General features: G+C 37.0%; 2 protein-coding genes across 2 annotated transcripts; one reads left to right on the top strand and one right to left on the bottom strand.

Moving 5' to 3' along the window:
• The first annotated feature begins 320 nt into the window (after window positions 1-320).
• Window positions 321-7,060, top strand: LOC108197303 (glycosyltransferase BC10). The gene is made up of 10 exons (XM_017364885.2): window positions 321-712; window positions 1,814-1,930; window positions 2,419-2,519; window positions 2,768-2,839; window positions 2,981-3,062; window positions 4,243-4,323; window positions 4,737-4,778; window positions 5,425-5,484; window positions 5,908-6,054; window positions 6,536-7,060. The coding sequence occupies exons 1-10, from the start codon at window positions 458-460 to the stop codon at window positions 6,716-6,718; spliced, it is 1,140 nt and encodes a 379-aa protein (XP_017220374.1). The 5' UTR covers window positions 321-457; the 3' UTR covers window positions 6,719-7,060.
• Window positions 7,061-7,257: 197 nt separating this feature from the next.
• Window positions 7,258-8,183, bottom strand: LOC108198165 (uncharacterized). Its single transcript, XM_017365934.2, has 3 exons — window positions 7,934-8,183; window positions 7,831-7,854; window positions 7,258-7,747 (listed from the first exon to the last, which is right to left on the bottom strand). Exons 1-3 carry the CDS (start codon window positions 8,139-8,141, stop codon window positions 7,377-7,379), a joined length of 603 nt encoding a protein of 200 aa, XP_017221423.1. The 5' UTR covers window positions 8,142-8,183; the 3' UTR covers window positions 7,258-7,376.
• Window positions 8,184-19,749: the final 11,566 nt, after the last annotated feature.

The following is a 19,749-nucleotide window of genomic DNA, read 5'->3' as shown; positions in this document are numbered from 1 at the left end:
TGAAAGCTCGAAAAAAAACTGGTTACTTTTGAAAAGTGGTCGAACATGTTGGTTAGAAATGATACGGAGCCGACTACAAGCAACATAAACCATTTGCCCTGCAGCTTGGCTGAATACGACCCGCAATTCAATACTTTTATAAAATATAGTTCTATGATTTATTTTTAAAATTTTATTTTTCTGAATAAAAATATAATATTCAAACTTTTATTAAAAACAAGTTTTAAAAATAAATTATATAACTATATTTTACTGCAGCATTGAATTCCGTGCCGCACCCCGTTGCCCATGTATATAAGTGAGGGGACGGAGGGAGTACAAAACACCAAAACCAACTCATTTCCCATTTCCACCTATTCAAAACGTAAAACCAACTCATCTCCCACATTCACTCCACCACACTACACTCATATGTCACATGAATTTATGGTAGAAATTCACTGGAATCACAAGACCGATGACAAAGAAGCCTCCATCATCTCGAAGCCCACGCAGGGCCTTGCGCTTTGGATGGAAGCTACTAATTTTACTCACACTCGCTCTATGTATATTCGGTTTACACAGAATCCTCAACTTAACTTCTCAGCTCACTCCTCCAAGATCTCCGACTAGAATCTCCGCTCGATTCTACACTGGAAACCCTAAACTCGCTTTCCTCTTTCTCGTTCGCCGCGATCTCCCCCTCGATTTCCTCTGGCAAGCCTTTTTCGAGGTATTCTTTGGTTTATGCCTACTTTTTTGTTAATTGTTTCGTTTATTGTGGAGTATTATTAGGTGTTGTCGATGCCTATTGAAGAAAATTAGGAATCTCGGTTGACTTAGCTGCTACTTTATCTGGATTCTGGATGATTAGAACAATTTAAAATTTTGTTTAAATTGATGCTATTCAGATATAAGTAAAAATTTAATAATTTGGAATAACAAATGTCATTTTATATGAATTTCATGTTTACTTGCCCAATCTAACTAATATTTTGATTTCTATGGCCAACAACACTCAAAACTATGGAATTCCTAATTTTAGTTGAACTTATGTACCAGAAACAATGAATATCTAGTTATAGCCCTTGTAGATGTATAATATAAAATATTTCAGTTATGCTCGTATTCTGTAACTACAATTCCAGTCTCTGCGTCTTACTCATCTGTCAATAACTGGTTTTACGGTATAGTCACTTCTGACCTTCCCCTTTATGCCCTGCGTTATTGATTCCTCCCAGGGTATAAAGATATCTAATGAATTATTTACAGTTTCTATTGAATTATAATTTCCCTCAAAGGATTTACCGTTGGGACACAAGGTACAACACTTTACACATAGGATGAGTTTTTCACTTATTTACAGAGTTTCCACCACGACCAAAGTTCAGGACTAATCGAATATTTTTGGTACAAAATTCCCGAATTGGTTTCCCATTTCCATAACGTATATAACTCAAAGTTGCACATTATCCAGTTCCTGCTACTGATCGCGGGAGTTCAGAATCTTTGTACACAATCCCCACCATGGGGCGAATGAAATACTAACAAAATTTTACTGGTGTTAATGTTCGTAAGCTAGTAGTAATGTTTTTATAGAAAGCAACCCCTGTCTATCTATGTAAAATGATCATTTACAGAAATTTTTTAAATTCTATACTCTAGTTTCATAAACTTTTGTTTAATTTTTGTTTGCATCTATGAATTGTCTTCTGGATTATCTATACCTATAAGACCACTTTCCATGATGCACAAATACATATGTCTGCATTCTTATAGTGGATATTCTTTGATCTTTTTCTTTCCTTACGGAACGGACTGGGGACTATTGCAGAATGCTGTGCCGGCCAATTTCTCGATCTATATTCATTCAGAACCTGGTTTTGTGTTTGATGAATCGACTACAAGATCTGCATTCTTTTATAATCGACAATTGAGTAATAGCATAAAGGTGCTCTCTCTCTCTCTCTCTCTCTCTCTCTCTCTCCACACACACACACACATGCAGAGGTGTGTGTATATTCTATTTGTATATACTCAAAATTCATATTATTTAGGGGGGATTTATATATTTTAATATTTAATTGTATTTAGATTTTAGCCCCAACTTAATCAGTTTGTAATTGTTGATATGATGGAGAACTGGATAGATAAGGATACTCAAATTGTGGAAATGCTGTTTCCTTTGATTGACAAAGCAAAGATATGTTCCTTTAATGATCTGCGTTTTTTTACCAAAATCAAGTGATGTGCTTTTTTCCCTTTATACCAACTATAGCAATTAGAAGAATCCAATATTAGCTAGTTTCATCCATCACAGGTCGTTATATTTATCAACTTATAGACAGTAAACACACAATGTATTGACTATCAAAGATGTTTTGAACTCTAAATGAGTTTGTTTTTATTATAGGATATAATTAAGTGACGGTGGTGCAGGTAGGTTGGGGAGAATCTAGTATGATTCAAGCTGAGCGGTTGTTACTTGGAGCAGCACTCGAAGATCCGGCTAATCGAAGATTTATCCTGTTATCTGACAGGTTTTCTATTTTGGTTCTTGTTAGAAGCATGAATTTAATATTAGTTACTTTTAAAAAATAAAATAATCAATTAAATAAATACATTTATCATTTGCCTTTTAATATCACACTTCACTTATATCTCATAAATGTTGTCGATAATTTTTGGTGCTTGACTACTTGTTTCATGCTTTACCTCAGAATCCCAATGTCCTTCCATACCATATCTGGTTAAGGTTTGTAAATTTGTTTTCTTTCTTATTATGCAGCTGTGTTCCTTTGTACAACTTTAGCCACATATATGAGTATTTAATGGCTTCACCAAAAAGTTTTGTTGACAGGTAAGAAATTGAATTTAGCTTTGATGTCACTATTGAATATCTCATATGTCTATGCATTAGTTAGCAATCTGTGGTTCTTAAGTCTTGTGTAGTGCATATCGAGTTTATAATGATTATAGATGTTCAATATCTATGTTCAAGCTTTCTTGATAAAAACGAAGGGCGTTACAATCCGAAGATGTCACCTGTTATACCGAAAGGCAAATGGAGGAAAGGGTCACAGGTTATGCATCCCGGACTTTGATTTATATATTTGTCACCGTTTTATGCTGGCTTCTGATGCATTTGTTTACTATCTCTTTCAAATACTCTCTGTGGAAAAATGGTTGCTCACAGACATTTAAATAATCTGATATTTTTATCTTTCATTCCCTACCTTGTCTATTCTAACACGTAGGCACTACCACCTTATTGAATAGTAGGTATCAATACTGCGAGCTTTCCTTAAATGCAGCAAAATATAGTTAAAAGTTAGTTTGCCCTTGGCTATGTTAAAGCTTTCCCTTTTTTTGTATTCACAAATTCCTGTCAGAGTCCACCTACAGTCAAATTTCGAATTAAGTATGTGTTATAGCCTTGCCTCGAATTCATGTCAACCTGAATATCTTGTTGCTGAACTATTTTTCTGAAGGCTAATTAATGGCTTGTAAAAAATATGTTGTTTCTGATTGAATAATAGTAAAAATCGCGTGCCAATTTGGCATGATTTCACACAGCTAGTGTTTCTACTACAAGGTCCTATGAGGGTGTTTGGGATTGCTATAAGCAAACCCCATTTGCCTTTTAACTTTATGTCAAAAAATGAGTGTTTGTGTAACAAGTAAATAGCTACATGTATTAATTAAAATAGCTTAAAGTCCAAATTTAGTAGGAGGTCCTTTTCTCAATAACTTATCCATGTATAATATTTATTTAAGAAGAAACTAATGTCATTATTGACATGTACAGTTTTTAAGCTTTATTTTTAATAGCTCATGAGTTGCACAAATTAAGGATTTATTGAAACTAATAATAACTAAGGGACCATTTGGTTGAGGGTAACTAGGAAAAGGAATGAAAAACAATTAGACTCTGTCCCGTTGTTGGTGTTTGTTTCATTAAAACTGTCATTCCCTTACACCCTTTTTAGTTTTAGGTTTACTATATAATCCATTCCCCCCCCCCCCCCCCCCCCCCTCTAGGTATTTGTTTTCTTTTTCATTTCAATTTATAATTCATGTGTGAAATTATTATAAAATTAAAGTAATGTGTAATATATTTTTAAAAATCAAAATTTTTTTTGAATTTAGTTTGTTAAATTTATGTGGTTAAGTTAAAACCAAGGTAAGGCAAACAAAATCCATTTTAGTAATATTCACACACACACACTCTTTGTGCTAATAATTTTGATTTTGAACTTTTAGTGGATAGCTTTGGTTCGGGAACATGCTGAAGTGGTTGCAGATGATGAGACAATCTTACCAGTCTTCAGGAGATTTTGTAAGGTACAGCCTGCCTTACTTGTGAAGTCCATAGCCTAAATGACAATCTGAATATGTAAGATCATGATGAAAACATGAAAATTGTGTGGGTTAGAATCTCTGTATCTCTGCATTCTGAATCTTAGAGAAGTTATATGTTTGTTGTTTTGTTTGAACCCCTCAGACCTCTCTATATTAAGAAATCTCTAGACTGTTGAGAAACTGAATATTATTGCAGCTACATAAAGAGCTATCTATTTTGTACTACTTCTGTCATCCTTACAGGCTACGGGAGCCAAGGCATAATAGAGTGCAATTTTCTTGAGTCAACAAGAATTCTACATGTGGATGTCAAGATTCTCTATGCTTAACATAAAACAGTAGTTGTGCTGTTTCATTCATGTTCTAACTATATTTTTGCTATCACTGTTTTTCAGAGACGCCCACCAGTTGACGTTAGCAAAGGAAAACTAAATTCTGTGAGTGTTTTATGTTTTATAGCTCAGAATAATAATAGATGATTCATCAGTGAGTGCAGGCCTATATTATATGTGTGTTTGTGTGTGTCCATGGCATGTGCCGTCAATGGACAGCTATTGTCATCATATTACTATCTTGTCACCTTTCACTAAAAGTTGGCTGAATGAGATGAGACTATATAAGACAGAGAAAGGTCTTTCTGCTTCAAATATCAGAGGAAAGAAAATGTTGACAAAGTTAATCCTTCTGTTTTATGGTTTTCAGATTCGCTTGATGTGAATTTTAAGTGAATGGTGGATTGTGCTCTGTGAAATTTGGAGGCCCGCCAAGTTTATAAAAAGTTGTAGACAGATTTAATTAAATTGGACAACTAAAGTAGCATTTAACTGAAATTGCTCCAGGAATCCATCGATTGTTTCTTGAATTAGAAATCGATTTAAACTTCTCGTTTTTCTGTCAATCTATCATGAATAAGACAAACCACCGAAGGTAGAATTCGTTGGCAGTATGATATTATATATGGATAAAAACAAAGTTTGACCTGGTATAGATTTTAACTGCCTTCTTTATTGCTTATGAATATGCTTTGCTACAGTCCATTTTGTTTAAGTATTTTTTAAATATATAATCTGATTAAATTTGCAGAAAATACAAAAGCAACATAATTGCATTCCGGATGAACACTATGTACAGACATTACTTGCGGTAAGCAATAAATCACTGGATTACTTGCCGTACCTTAGATTTCTGTAATTTGGCGCGGACATGTTGGTTTTTGGAAATTTAGTTTACCTCTTGGCTGATCATCAACTTAATGCTTCTATAATGTCTAGCATGAGCAAGATTCTAAATTTGGGAAACTACACCAGCTTTGATTAATTAGTCTATATTAACAAAAAACTTTGCTGCTTATGACCTCTTCGGAACCCATTTTAGATTCTGGATAACTAAACTATTTAATAATAAAAGCAGTGCATGTTTTACTTTGTGTTTTAAAAAGGAAGTCATTTTTACTATGTTCTATTTTTAAGTATGTTCACTATCAATAGGGCTTCCTTATTTTGTTTTTTTGTCCTGGTAGTATCTTTGGTTCCCCTTTTTAGCCTGTCTCTCTTAATTTTTGGCTAGATGAGTGATCTTGAAGGTGAACTTGAGCGGAGAACGGTCACCTACACTTCGTGGAACCAATCTGCGACAAAGATGGAAACGAAGGGCTGGCATCCATTTACATTTAGCTATGCAAATGCAGGGCCACATGAAATGCAAAAAATAAAGGTGTGATTACTTGCCAGATCTAGTATTGTCCTTGATGGTTTATTGGAATCTATTTATTTTTTTTATTGACATAATTGTCTTTTTAAATAACAATACCTAATTGTTGCATCAGATCAGTCATTATGATCCAAGGAGGTGTCAGTCAGTATTTCCGTGTTTCTATTTCACTATTTACTGTTTGGAGACATTAACCTATTCCTCCTTGTCGTACTATGTATCTAATTATACTTTCAGGTCAACTTCCTCAATTTTAAAGTAAAAACCGGCACTAGTTTGAATACAAAATTGGAACTGTATACTATCCTCATTTTACTAGCATCTACTGATCTACTCACATTTATTACCTTAAATTATCGAAGCAAAATAAATTGGTTTGAATTTGAAACGAGTCCGGGATGGAAAGCAGCACATGTTTTTTTATGCTTTTACTTAACTCACTTTGTATACCTGCTTCTCATTACAACTCTCTTCAATATCACAGGATATTAATCATGTATATTATGAGACTGAATACCGGACAGAATGGTGCAGTAACAATTCTACCTTGGTTACCTGTTTCTTATTTGCAAGAAAGTTTTCTAGAGGAGCTGCCATGCGACTTTTGAGTGACGGGGTTGTTGGGCGTTTTGATGTCTCTGTACTATTGTCAAATTCTGAACCATAATCTTAAGAAAATTCTTGTGACCTATATTTTGACAGCATTACTGACCAGGTGTCTTGCCAACCTGTATATGCATGCAAGGGAAGCGACAGCTAGTGCATGCCCAAGGCAATTTATACTTGTAGAATATGACAATTGTCAAAGATTTCATACTGGCATACAGAAATATAATTATAGCTTACCTTAGTGATTAGGTTTTCTGTACAAGTGTTGTAGCCTGCGAAATGTACATGTTCAGTCATTGCTGAGTTGACTTGAGATTATGAAATTCCATAATCTACTAGTTTTAATGTTGTGTTGTGTAGTTCTAATGCAAGGTTTTATAATTTTATTGTGTGCTTAGAATGTGAGGCATTTTCCTATTTATCATAACTCGGTGTTTGCTGATGCAATTTAAGAAACAAGCCATGGCTGGCGAATTGAATTTCATCTGTTGTCTTATCAGTAGTTATGCTAGAGCAGGATGTTTGCTTGATTGGGGAGATATTTGTTTTACGTTGCAAGTTGGATAGAAGTTACTTCTAATATATTTTGCAATGCAGTTGAAAAAAAGACTTTTTATTGGATAAGGTACCCTGTTGAGAAAAGACTTGTGAAAAAAAATAAGCTAAAACCAAAAGTGTTAATGTGAATATCAAGCAATATATTAGGAGCTCTTTCCCTACATGTGGTCAATATCACCTACCTTTAATTTGCCATGATCCAAAATCCTGAGGGTAGATTTTAAGGGGCCGTCGTCTTTCCATCCTTTCTGGCGGGCTCTCAGCTCCCACCTCGCAGTATTCTCCTGCTGTTTTCTCAACGCTATCTCCGCCTTCTCCCTGGCTTCCTCGCAAGTTTCCATCCCAGAAGTACACTTGTCAGCCTCTTTCTGATACTGTGACACCAACTTTTTAGTCTCTAGCAATGTTTTATCAGCAATGTGCTGAGTCTCTGTGGCTTCACTTTCCATTAGCTTCAATTCCTCTGATAACTGATTTATGATCGTCTTCTCCATTTCTTCGGTCATGTCAGGATCATTCTTCATACATGCTTTTGACGAAAACACAAGACAAACATGTTTTAGGCCAAGAAGTTGATGGAGTAATCCAAATTATAAAATGTTTGAAACCAACCTATGAAGGAAGTGATGTTTAGTCCTGCAAAACACGAGCAATGTCAGACAACGAAAAATCAAGTGCATGGAAATGGCAATGTATGAAGCAAGAGTGATGATGCCTTGAGAAATGGAGGGAAGGGAATGAGAAGAGCAGTCATCACAGAGGCAAGGAGGGCAGGAGAAACGAGAAACCAAGGCTTCAGAAGTATGCCAATACAATGGAGGGCCAAGAATGTAAGCTGTTAAGCAGAAAGCCAGAATCCATATGATCACCTTGACAATTCTTGCCCTGAAACTTCTTCCGTGTTTCACCTGATATCCACTCATCTCTCTGTTTCCCCTTTTCAGGATCTTGACTCAGAAACCTTCCCTTCCTCTGCCTACCCGGGACTAGAATATATCATGCATTAGTGTCATATCTGTTTTTATTAAAGCCTTTTTTATTTTGGTGTTATCTTCATTCTTACATCTTGACCCATGCAAGTCGCTTTCGATCTTAAAATATCGTACAAATTTCTGCCAACATATAATAAATGTGGTAATGTAAATTAGCAAATTGAGGAAATTGAAAATAACAATGAATAAAATGTGGTAATTTGTACCCGGTTAAATAATTCATTAGAGTCTAGATAAAAAAAATAATTTATCAGAACATGATGTCGATTTAATCATTTTTGGTGAAATGTTGGATATAGAAAAAATTTGGATATTCACTTGGATTTTCTGTCGACCACCCGAAATTTTATAATACATCTTTTTCTGTCATTTAAAATTTTATAATATATCTTACTCTATAATCTATATAACGAAAAATTAAATATGATCAGGTGGGACATATTGATTTTCCGTTCCTGACCCTCATTAATATTAATAAAAAAACTTAATGATAATGATATTTGAGAAGGGTTATTGAAACATGTGACCCCAGTGACCCCCAATATTCTCAGAATTTGTTAAGGACACGAAAGCAATGTTATGACCCAAAAGATGGGCGCCCGTGATCCACTCTCGACCCATAAATGGGCTTTCGAGTGAGGGAGAATGTTAGAATATGATCCTGATAAGCCCTCCTCCTGAGTAAGGTTTCGTGATTTTGGGTTCGACTGAGATTGTTTGGAAATGAAGGTCTATTTACAAGTTCGAAAAAATACTATCTTTTGCAATTATTTCAACTCATCAACAAACAATGTTTTTAGGATACAAGTAAACCTATTCAGAATTGGTTCATTGTTTCAAGACTCCAACAGAATGGGTTATCATCTTTTCAATAAGACAAATATGACTATTAAGGCTCGTTCTTTTCTTTTTTAAGGAGCATGACTGATGAAACAAAGTAGGCCGATCCTTGATCTTTGAAAGAAGGCCTTGAATAACCACATTTAAAGTATTAATGCCCATAATAACAATATTTGATAAAATGGCCCCTAATAACCATTAGAGACGCAGCTGAATTAGCGTTTCGATATAAACATAAGACGCTACATCGTGTAGCGTTTTACGTTTTTTTAATACAGGGCAAAACGCCACACGCAGTAGCGTCTCATTTTAATATATAAACTTCACTTTAAACTCAACGGCTAACCAGTGGACTATATACAATCGACTAAACAGAGGAGAGCAGCTGATATATACACGATCGAGTGAAGCGAGCTTATTCAACGAGTTGAAGAAAATACCCATGGATTTCAATGTATGTTCTCTTATATTTGGGCGATTTTAATGTCATACATGTGTTTATCTTCACTGTTTGGATATGCTTGCTACATGTTTGATGAAATGACTTTGTTAAACTGCAGTGTTTTTTACTTTGACTTCACCAGCATATGATATGCTTTCTTTGTGTAGTCTTCAATTACCTTATTAAGTTTATGTAATGATTGTTACCATCACAGTCACCTGTTTATTTTGAGTTGAGCTATATAGTATCGTTTTTTTTCTGTTTTAAAGAAAAAGGAGACATTAATTGAACAAACAGATGATCAATTGCTACAATAGAGTGCACAACAGCAGCAAAGCAATACGACTGCTTCTCAAACAACCAAATCATATAGTCTTGTTGCTAACACCTTCAGAGAGGCATAAAGTCCACACATTCACACAGTAATATACTAGTAACTGATAATGTCAGTTAAGTACACATTGTAAAGAGAAGCTTGTGTGTATTTTAGAGTGACAGTCTCGAACTCATACTGCAGTATTTGATGTCAAAAGAGATATACAGACAATTTGCGATATGGTATTTGCGACTAGTCATGAGAGCCTAGCAGTGTGACCAGAAATACCATTTTTGGTCTAGATATTAGTTCGATGAATTTAGACACTACACCCACCTGCCCTGTTGAATTTAGATATTAGTTCACTGAGCTAGCTCTTCGATGACTTATAATCTGAAATTATAGATTGAGCCCTGGTTGTGATTGGCAGAGAATTGTCACAATTATAGGTCTGATGCTTTTATGCATCTATGCAAATGATTTTGAATTGATTCTTGTTGCCTTTTATGGTGTAATTACTGATGAGTTGATTAGGCTAGACTTTATTTGTTTTTATTGATTTATTGGTGGTGTGCAGATGAGCTTTCAGCTTAGTTGCTTTACTTGTGCATTTGTCTAATTAAATAGCTAATTAACAAGTTGTTTCACTAATATTCACACACACACACACACACACACACACACACACTCAACCAAATTATAGTTCCCATTTCAAGATTAACTAGTTGCTTTGTTTTAATTAGTTTCTCTCTAAAGTTAGTATGATATGCTGACTTTGTATATTCATTCTTCTTGTTCACAGGCTATTATTAGAGACCAGGGACCTCGTGATCCTAGCCTTCTTCACTTACAGGCCACTCATAGGTCTCGATCTGTCTAGAGAGCTGGTGGTGCGCCCTTGGAGAGGTTCAGACGTCGTGACGCCAACCAATCTGATATGAACATGGATGTTCGATTGATCCCCTTTCTGCAGGCAGCTGGCGTTTATGGGCTAGCTCGGGTATCCAGTCTGCAGCTTGATTGGAGTTTAATTGCTGCTCTGGTAGAGAGATGGAGACCAGAGACACATTCATTCCACTTGCTGATGGGAGAGTGTACTATTACACTCCAGGATGTTGCTGTCTTGATTGTGTTACCCATTGATGGAGAGCCCGTGATGTGTCCCGTCGCCCCTCCACCTGGACATACCTGGCGGACCACCATTGGTCAGATATTTGGACAGATTCCTCCAGAGAACGTTTTCAACAAGGGGAGGATACAGCTCACATGGTGCGAGAGGCTATCTCCACCAGTATTACGTGCTGATGCAGGGGATGATGAGCTCATGCTTCATGCCAAGTGTTACTTTATCCAGTTGCTTGGGGGGTCGATGTTCACCGACCATTTAGGTGGACTCATACACTCATTTTGGGTTCATTTTATTCGTGAGCTGGCTGAGTTCGGAGGTTATGCATGGGGTCTAGCTGTTTTGGCCCGTCTTTACAGGAGAGGTGGCAATATTGGACCCGACCCAACAACCCGACACGAATTCGACCCGTAAAATACGAATTCGGGTTGGAGTTTTTCGGGTTCGGATCGAATTCGGGTTGACCCAAAATCAACCCGAAAAAAAACGGGTCAATTTCGGGTCGAATTCGGGTTACCCGAAATTGACCTGAAATTACCCGAAAATTAATATATAATATAAATATTATATATATTTATATAAAATAAATATATTTATATTATTTTTTTTAAATTTATTACTTAAATTTTATAAAAAAGTATTTAATTTAATAATATAAATTAATTAATTTGAATTAAAATAATATTTATTTATTATTTAAAAAATATATTTATTAATAATATTATATTTCGGGTCGGGTTCGGGTTACCCGCGGGTAGTGCGGGTCGGGTTCGGGTTGGGTATTCTGACCCATTAAAATTTCGGGTCGGGTTCGGATTGGGTAAAAACTTTGACCCGCGACTGTCAACCCGAACCGAACCCGACCCGAAACCCGAAATTGCCAGCCCTACTTTACAGGGAGCTTTGCAGTGGTTGCAAAGGGGGTAAATTGGAGGTCGCTGGATGCCTTCTCTTGTTGCAGCTCTGGGCATGGGAGAGGTTGCCTTCTCTTGCCCCTGTTCGGACCACTGTTCCGTTAGTGGATGTTGGTTTCTGGGAGGATCAGATTCCGGGACCACATGGAGTCAGGTACGTAGTAGTTGTGTTTTACTAGTTATTTCAAGTTGTGAACCGTCTTTTCAAATTGAGTAATGTTTCTTTTTTGAAATCTTATGATGTCTATAGGTGGCTTGTTGGACATTCCTACGTGCAGAGTGATGCACGCACTGTATCTTCGGCTCGGATGACATTGGATGAGCTTTCTCCAGCTCAGTTCATTTGGGAGCCTTATGCCGGGATTCTTGACAGATTGCCAGACTACTGTCTGGCTGGCCGTCCACTATGGCGCTATCGCGGCCCCCTGATATGTGTTTACATTGTCGAGCCACATCAGCCGGATAGAGTCGCCAGACAGTTTGGCATGATCCAGCGTATTCCGGATCAGCCGCACTACTCCCAGGAGCATCATGCTATGACGTTGAGGGGGCAGAAGGTCTTGGATTATAGACAGACACATCAGCCGAGTGTGACACACTGGCAACATCGTATGGAGCATATTTGGATTGATGACCTGATCGATGGTGATGCTACAATCCCAGAGTACATGGATTGGTACCTTCCTAGGACTGTGAGGTTTCTTAGTCACATTGGTGCATTGCACGTCCACCTGGTAAGTATCTTTTCACTATTATATCTGCACTTTCTGTGATCTCATACCTGTCTTTTCGTTATAAGTAGTTGGAGTATTAGTTGTATTAGTTGTCATGCATTATTTGATGAGTTCTAGTAGGTGATATTGTTTTTGTATTCGTTGTATTTCAGGGAGTCTCGCTTCAGGCTCTGGCAGACGGTACTCGACATCTCCCAAATATGTTCCAGATAGCCACTCAGAGTCTGCAGGCTCTCCGAGATCGGCATGCACACGTGTTTGAGCCACTTCCAGTTGAGGAGCAAGATGATATAGATGGCGAGGAGGTGGAGGATGCATGTGATGGCCGAGCTGGTGGCAGGAGAGGCCGTGATGATGGCAGGGGAGGCCGTGCTCGTGGCAGAGGAGGCCGAGGCGGTGGATGATTAGTTGATGAGCCGGTTGATGATGCTGATCATGCTGATGAGCAGGATCATGTAGATACAGGCGAGGATGGTGGACCTGAGTCTTCGACTGCTGCTGTTGCTGCTGCTGCTACTGTTGGCGAGTCTTCTTCTGCTGCTGCTGCCACAACTACTGCTACTGGTGCTGGTGACTGGTGGCCTAGTTTTTCTCTAGGCCTAAGCTTGCCTTCACAGCCAATACCTGAGCAGCAGACTTCTCACATGCCAGATGCCAGTACAGAGCAGCATCCTCCTGTTGTACAACGTCAGCACAAGATTCGGCCTTGGCATGGTACACCAGAGGTACCCCCTTTTGACTTGGGCAGCTCTTCACAGTCTACACAGTCTACGCAGCCTAGTCAGCCTGGTATGCAGAGGAGTTCAGTTAGAGTAGATAGGGCTGATCCTGAGGCTGTTTATGTTCGCCGATCAAAGAGGGATAGGAAGGCTCCTGATTGTGGTACTGGTTCACATTGAGGATGATGATATTTGTAGGGTTTTGATGACATTTCTAGTGATAGGATGTTGAACTTGTGATATATGATTGGACGGATCTTGTATATATTTTAATTTCATGTCTTATGTTTCTGTTTTAGTACAGCGTTACTGTTTTAATGATTAAATTGGCTTACGGTTAGGGTTTAGGATTGAGGGTGTAGGGCCGGTAGGCCCTACTCCCTCGAGCCTAAACCCTAATTAAGCGAGGCTGAAGGGCCGAAGGCCCTGAAGCCGAGACGTCGGCGGAATAAATTAATTTACAACCGTTAACATTTAGGATTTAGGTTTGACTTGCAGAATGATTAATTCGTACTGTATATTAAATTGGACGACGGTTAGGGTTTAGAATTGAGGGTGTAGGGCCGGTAGGCCCTACTCCCTCGAGCCTAAACCCTAATTAAGCGAGGCTGAAGGGCCGATGGCCCTGAAGCCGAGACGTCGGCGGAATAAATTAATGTACAACCATTTCATTTAAACAAATTAAAACAAAATTAAAACAAAATTCATTAGTGTTTTAATTCATTTAAAATTAGTGTTTTAATTTTATACTTTAGTTTAAATTAAATTAATGTGAGGTTTTAATTCATTTTAAACCATTTCATTTTTCATTCAAACAAATTAAAACAAAATACATTAGTGTTTTAATTCATTTAAAATTAGTGTTTTAATTTTATACTTTAGTTTAAATTAAATTAATGTGAGGTTTTAATGCATTTTAAACAATTTCATTTTTCATTCAAACAAATTAAAACAAAAACAAAATTAGTGTTTTAAAGAAAAACGCTTCTGGAAATAACGTTTTGTGTTTTTATTTTTAATTCAAACCAATTAAAAAAACAAAATTAGTGTTTTGTAGAAAAACGCTTCTGGCAATGGCGTTTTGTGTTAAAATTGTGTTTTTATGTTAAAACGCTAGTGCGTCTAGCGTTTTCTTCCCAGCAGAATACATACACACTGCCCAGCAGAATTCCCAAACACACTAGATATACACACATCCCAAATACTCTGTCTTAAAACAATGCCCTAACCATTTTCCTGCCCTAGCTCTAAACAAATTGATACAATCATGGCTTCGGGTTCGGGTTCGGGTTCGAAAGCTGGAAATACGGTTCTTGGATGGATATACATTGACGGTAATATAATACAATCTCAATTAGAAGGTTTCGTTTATGATAAACCTGTTTCGAAGCTTGTTAGGCTAGATTTGTCTATGAATTACGATAATTTATGTGCTTTATTGTATTCGAAGTTGAAGATTGATAGTAGTAGGTTTGGGTTGAGATTATTGTATAGGTGTAAAAATCCCGATGATTTGAAATTCCGGATTGTACCAATTGAAGATGATAAATGGGTTGAATTAATGTTTGGTGTTGTGGTGTCTAAAGAGATGCCCTTCTTTGTTGAAATTTATGTAGAAAAATTGTTGGTTGATGGGAATTTGTTAAGGAGTAGTTCTAGTGTGGAGGAGAAGAGTAGTGGGCGTGATTCGGGTGGTAGTCGTTTTAGACAAGTCCATGAGGTAGTTGATAGCTTCATGTCGGTCGATACATCCCATTTAGAGAGGATGACCTCATTCGACGATGTCGAGGTTGCATCTTGTGAGGTCCCGTTGGAGTTGAAGGAGGGGAGATTATTTGGCACGAAAGAGGATTTGATGCATGTGGTGAAGCAATACCACATTCAGAATCATTTAGAGATTGCAGTGATACGATCAGATCCGAGTAGTTGGTATGTTGCGTGCAATTATAGAAATGATGGTTGCATTTAGAAGTTGAAAGCTAAGAAGAGGAGTTCACATGGGAAATTTCAGATCATGGAGAGTGTAGGACCACATAGTTGCTTGAGCACTACCATCACACGAGACCATCCCAACTTGACATCCTCGGAGATTGCTGGGGTGATTAAATCTCAAGTTGTTGCTGATTCGACAATCAAGGAGAAGGTGCTGCTAGCCACTGCTAAAGATAAGTTTGGATATGAGCCGGGACGAAAGAAGATTAGGAATGCAAAGAAGATTGCAATGGAGGATATTCATGGCTTGTGGGAAGGATCATACGAAGACTTGCCACATTTGATGGAAGCTCTTCAATCCTTCAATGTGGGCACGAAGGTGGATTGGTGTTTTAAGGAGGATGATGTAGAGCAACTAGAGGTATGTTCTATCACTGTGTAATTTAAATCATTTTCTGTAAGGATCAGGACGCCGTTATTCATTTTCTAATGTAATGTTTGTTATTCATTGGAACAGGAAGTGACATTTAGGAGATTGTTCTGGGCTTTTAAGCCCTGCATTGATGGCACCGTATCTGGGCTTTCTTCTGAGTGCAACAGCTGTAGATGGGTTTAGTCACATTCTACCATTGGCGTTTGCTATAGTGGAGTCGGAGAACAACTCTAGCTGGGATTGGTTCATAGATAGGTTGAGGAGTTTGGTGGTTGGTCGGAGGCACGGGATATGTGTCATTTCTGATAAACATTTAGGGATCATGGCAGCTATGCAGAAGTCAGGATGGTGTGAGCCACTTGATCATCATCGGTACTGTGTGAGACATTTTGCCACAAACTTTGCCACCAAATTCAAGAAAGCTGGATTGAAGGATAGATTGGTTGAGTTGGCATATTAGGTCCAGCCTAAGAAATTTGAACTACTATGGGGGGAGTTGTTGGCACTAGAGCCCCGAGCAATTACATGGTTTGAGGACAAACCAGTAAGGAACTGGTCACTGGCATATGACCACGAGCATCATCATTTTGGTATCATGACTACCAACCACGCTGAGAGTTGGAACAAAGCAATTGTCGATGTTGGGAGGCTCCCGCTTACTTCATTGGTGCGAGTACTATTCTATAAGACGGTTGAGTACTTTGATCAACGTCGTCTTGAGATTGCATCACAAGTATCGAAAGGTCAGATTTTCACCAAATATGCATCCCATTTCATGAACCGTGTTGTAAGACATTCCACGGGACATAGTGTGAAGATATTTGATCGGGGGACTTGGTTATTCCAAGTAGTTACAAGGAGGGATGGGTTGAAAGGAGGAAACACACACACGGTTCGTCTTATGGAGTCTACTTGTACGTGTGGAAAATTGCAAACTTATAGAATCCCTTGCTCCCATGTAATTGCTTGTTGTTCACATGTGAAGATGAACTTCCATGCGTTTGTTGGAGATTGGTATAAGTTAGAGAACTAGTCGAAGATTTATAATGGTACCTTTGAGCCAATTCCAAACAAGGGTGATCCTCGATATCATTCAGAGCTTGCTTTCCCGAGAGTTGTGCATGACCCCGATATGGAGAAGAAGAAGGGGCGAAGAAAAGCAATGAGATACAGGAACGAGATGGATTTCCAGAGCCGGGGAAAGCATGAAGGGACTTCATCGAGAGACAGTTGATTCTGTATTTGTTTTTATTGTTGTGGTACTATTGTTCAAGTACAATTTGATATGGTTGTTTGAATATGGCGAAAATTGTATGAATGATTTATGATATAAATTAAATTTTATCTTGTTATGAATTAGTTTATATTGTCTATGCAATTTATATTGAATTGGTACTTTAAAAGTTTTGGTTTATAAATTGTTTGTGGTGGGAATTGGTGTGGATGTGTGAATTGGTTTTTAAAGTGGCGAAGGCAGAAGCTACTGCCTTTGGCACATGGCAAAGGTGAAAACGCTACTTAAAGTAGCGTTTTAATTAAAACGCCACATGAACAGGCGTTTTACTTTACTATTATAAACAAAAACACTTCTTGCAGTAGCGTTTTAGATTTTAAAATGAATTCAAAAGACAAAAACGTTATATACATTAGCTTTTTAACTAAATTTGAAGTAGAGTTTTAATTGAAACGCCAGAGTGCCAAAAATGAGTAAATAAACATTTTCTTTATGGAAGACGCTACTAACAGTAGCGTTTGAATATTTATTAAAATTTTAGAATTGAAACGCTATTAGGTGTAGCGTTTCAAGGTCTTTTAAAAAAATAAATAAGGTAAGACGCTACACGATGTAGCGTTTTAGTTTTTAATTCAAAACGCTACACGAGCCGCGTCTCTAATGGTCAGTGAGGGCCATTTTTCGGGTATTTTGTTATTTGGGGCATTTCAACCCCAAATTTGGTTATTTGGGGCCCAAACCCTTGATCTTTAGAGGGAGAGACGCTATATTAAGGACAAGGTCAATAATAAACAAGAGCGATGCCAACATTCGAGTAACAAATTCTCTCAATTGGTGAGAGCGAGGGCTTATAAAGATGAGGCAATCCAAGTGAATACACAACTCCAGTTCTTTGATCAGGAGCACTCCTATTCTTCCAACCTTATTAGGGGCAAATTCATATTAGGTTTCAAGGGACCCTTCCTATATCACGGTGAGGCCCCTGGTAACTAAACATATCCATAAATTGTTTTCCTCCTATTTTGCACCTACTAGATGTGAGGTCTTCTCATCAGGGCTGCAACTGATTTTGTCCATAACAATTACCTCAAATATTTTGAAAAGATATGAAATAGATTCTATACGTTGAACAACTCAAGGTGTTCATGATGAAGCCTCACCTCCAATATTTTACATAATGCTCATTTGATCCTCGATTTCATTAAATTCTACAAAAATTATTAAAAATAGATAAAATTGTGTTAGGAAATACTTGATTTTGATGATAACATAACACTTAGTGTATTTTGTAATATATCTAAGTCTTTGTAACTATCAACGGATAACATAAGTTATTCAGTATCCGTTGATAGTAAGCTTATCAACGGATAAGTGTTTTTGTAACATGTCTAGTATAGTTAATCAACCAACGGATAAAGTTGATTGCGTTAGTGTATAAGTCTTGTTATTAATCAACGGATATGCAGAATAGGTTGGTTAATTAATTATAAATATGATGTGTCTGTAGTTCTGCATAAATGAAGGATGTTCATCGAATGAAGAAGATTACAATAATCAATGGATGACAAATGAACTTCGGATGGATGAGCCTCAAAATCAATCAACGGATAAATGTGCTTTGATTGGATGAACATATTATCCACTAAAAGTGAGTTAACACAAAATCGACAAACCACATGGGTTGATTGCACATTCGTGGACATGGACACCAATTTTGAAACTTAAAGAAGAAGAAAATACATTCCAGTTTTATGCAAACAGATTGGACCAAAGCAAAGAACTCAGTCAAAGATAAAGACAATCTTGAAGATTTGCATAAGACAAAGAATGAAGAGACAAAGCACTAGATCTAGAAAATAGGATTATTTTATTTTCTAATTAGACTTTGTAAAACTTGGAGTATGTAACCAAGTTCTAGTAGTACTTTGAATGCGTGAGAAAACCCTAGCATTTTTAGATTTTTTGTAAACACAAAGTGCTGAAAATCTGTAACTGTGTATTTGTCAAGATTTCACAGATTCTTCTTATATATTATCTTAGTTGGAAAAACAATCCACTCAAAATTTTAAAGTTATTGTGCATTTTCTTGATTGTAAAACTTTAATTACTATTTGTTCATTTTTTATTTCAAGAGATAAAAACTTCAAGAATTTCAAAGATTGTATTCAACCCCCTTCTGCAATCTTACTTTGCTATTCAGTTAAAAATAACAACTGGCATAAGAGCCAGGTTCCTAACATACTAGAAAAAAGGTCTATAACTGTTAGCAAATATGGGAAGAAAGGATACCAGAGTAAAGATTCCAGTTCTTGATAAAGATATTCATATCACTAGAAGGTAAAGATGCATCTGCACTTGCTGTCTCTGGATGAAGGATATGTGAATTGCATTGAAAAAAGACCTCATGTCCCAATGAAAGCTTGCACAAATTTGGAGATCATCTAAATGTCAGAAAAATGATTCCTAAACTTGTGAATGAATATTCACTAGAATACACATCAAAGGTGCATAAAGATAAGAAGACCATAAACATTCTATTTAATGGTCCTGAACAAGCATGTTTGATAATGTTAAGAACTTATCAAGAGACAGAAGATGCATCCCCATCTTCACCTTCAGTGAAATAGTGTTCTTTCTCAATCATTGGAGTTTTGACTCATTCATCATTTATTCCCATTGTTGATTTGTTTGAGATCTTTACTTCTTATATATTAGAAGTCTGCTCTGATACCAATTATTATTACAACAATTCAAATAATGAGGTTAAATTATCGAAGGGGGGTTGCATACAATCTATGCAATTTTATCTTCTTTTTAAACATAGACAATATTTAAAAACAAGAGCAATA

The sequence above is a fragment of the Daucus carota genome, chromosome 8 (genome assembly GCF_001625215.2).
Source record: "Daucus carota subsp. sativus chromosome 8, DH1 v3.0, whole genome shotgun sequence".
NCBI classification, from domain to species: Eukaryota; Viridiplantae; Streptophyta; class Magnoliopsida; order Apiales; family Apiaceae; genus Daucus; species Daucus carota.
The sequence above is the reverse complement of the archived record's forward strand: the minus strand, read 5'-3'. Positions and strand labels throughout refer to the sequence as shown.

Excerpts from the sequence above, each read along its gene's own strand:
- LOC108197303 (XM_017364885.2), top strand. The coding sequence starts at position 458 with ATGACAAAGAAGCCTCCATCATCTCGAAGCCCACGCAGGGCCTTGCGC. Across the intron at positions 713-1,813 it reads TCTGGCAAGCCTTTTTCGAG|AATGCTGTGCCGGCCAATTT; the intron begins GTATTCTTTGGT and ends GGACTATTGCAG. Across the intron at positions 5,485-5,907 it reads ATGTACAGACATTACTTGCG|ATGAGTGATCTTGAAGGTGA; the intron begins GTAAGCAATAAA and ends ATTTTTGGCTAG.
- LOC108198165 (XM_017365934.2), bottom strand. The coding sequence starts at position 8,141 with ATGAGTGGATATCAGGTGAAACACGGAAGAAGTTTCAGGGCAAGAATT. Across the intron at positions 7,855-7,933 it reads CCTTCCCTCCATTTCTCAAG|GACTAAACATCACTTCCTTC; the intron begins GCATCATCACTC and ends CGTGTTTTGCAG. Across the intron at positions 7,748-7,830 it reads AAACATCACTTCCTTCATAG|CATGTATGAAGAATGATCCT; the intron begins GTTGGTTTCAAA and ends TTTCGTCAAAAG.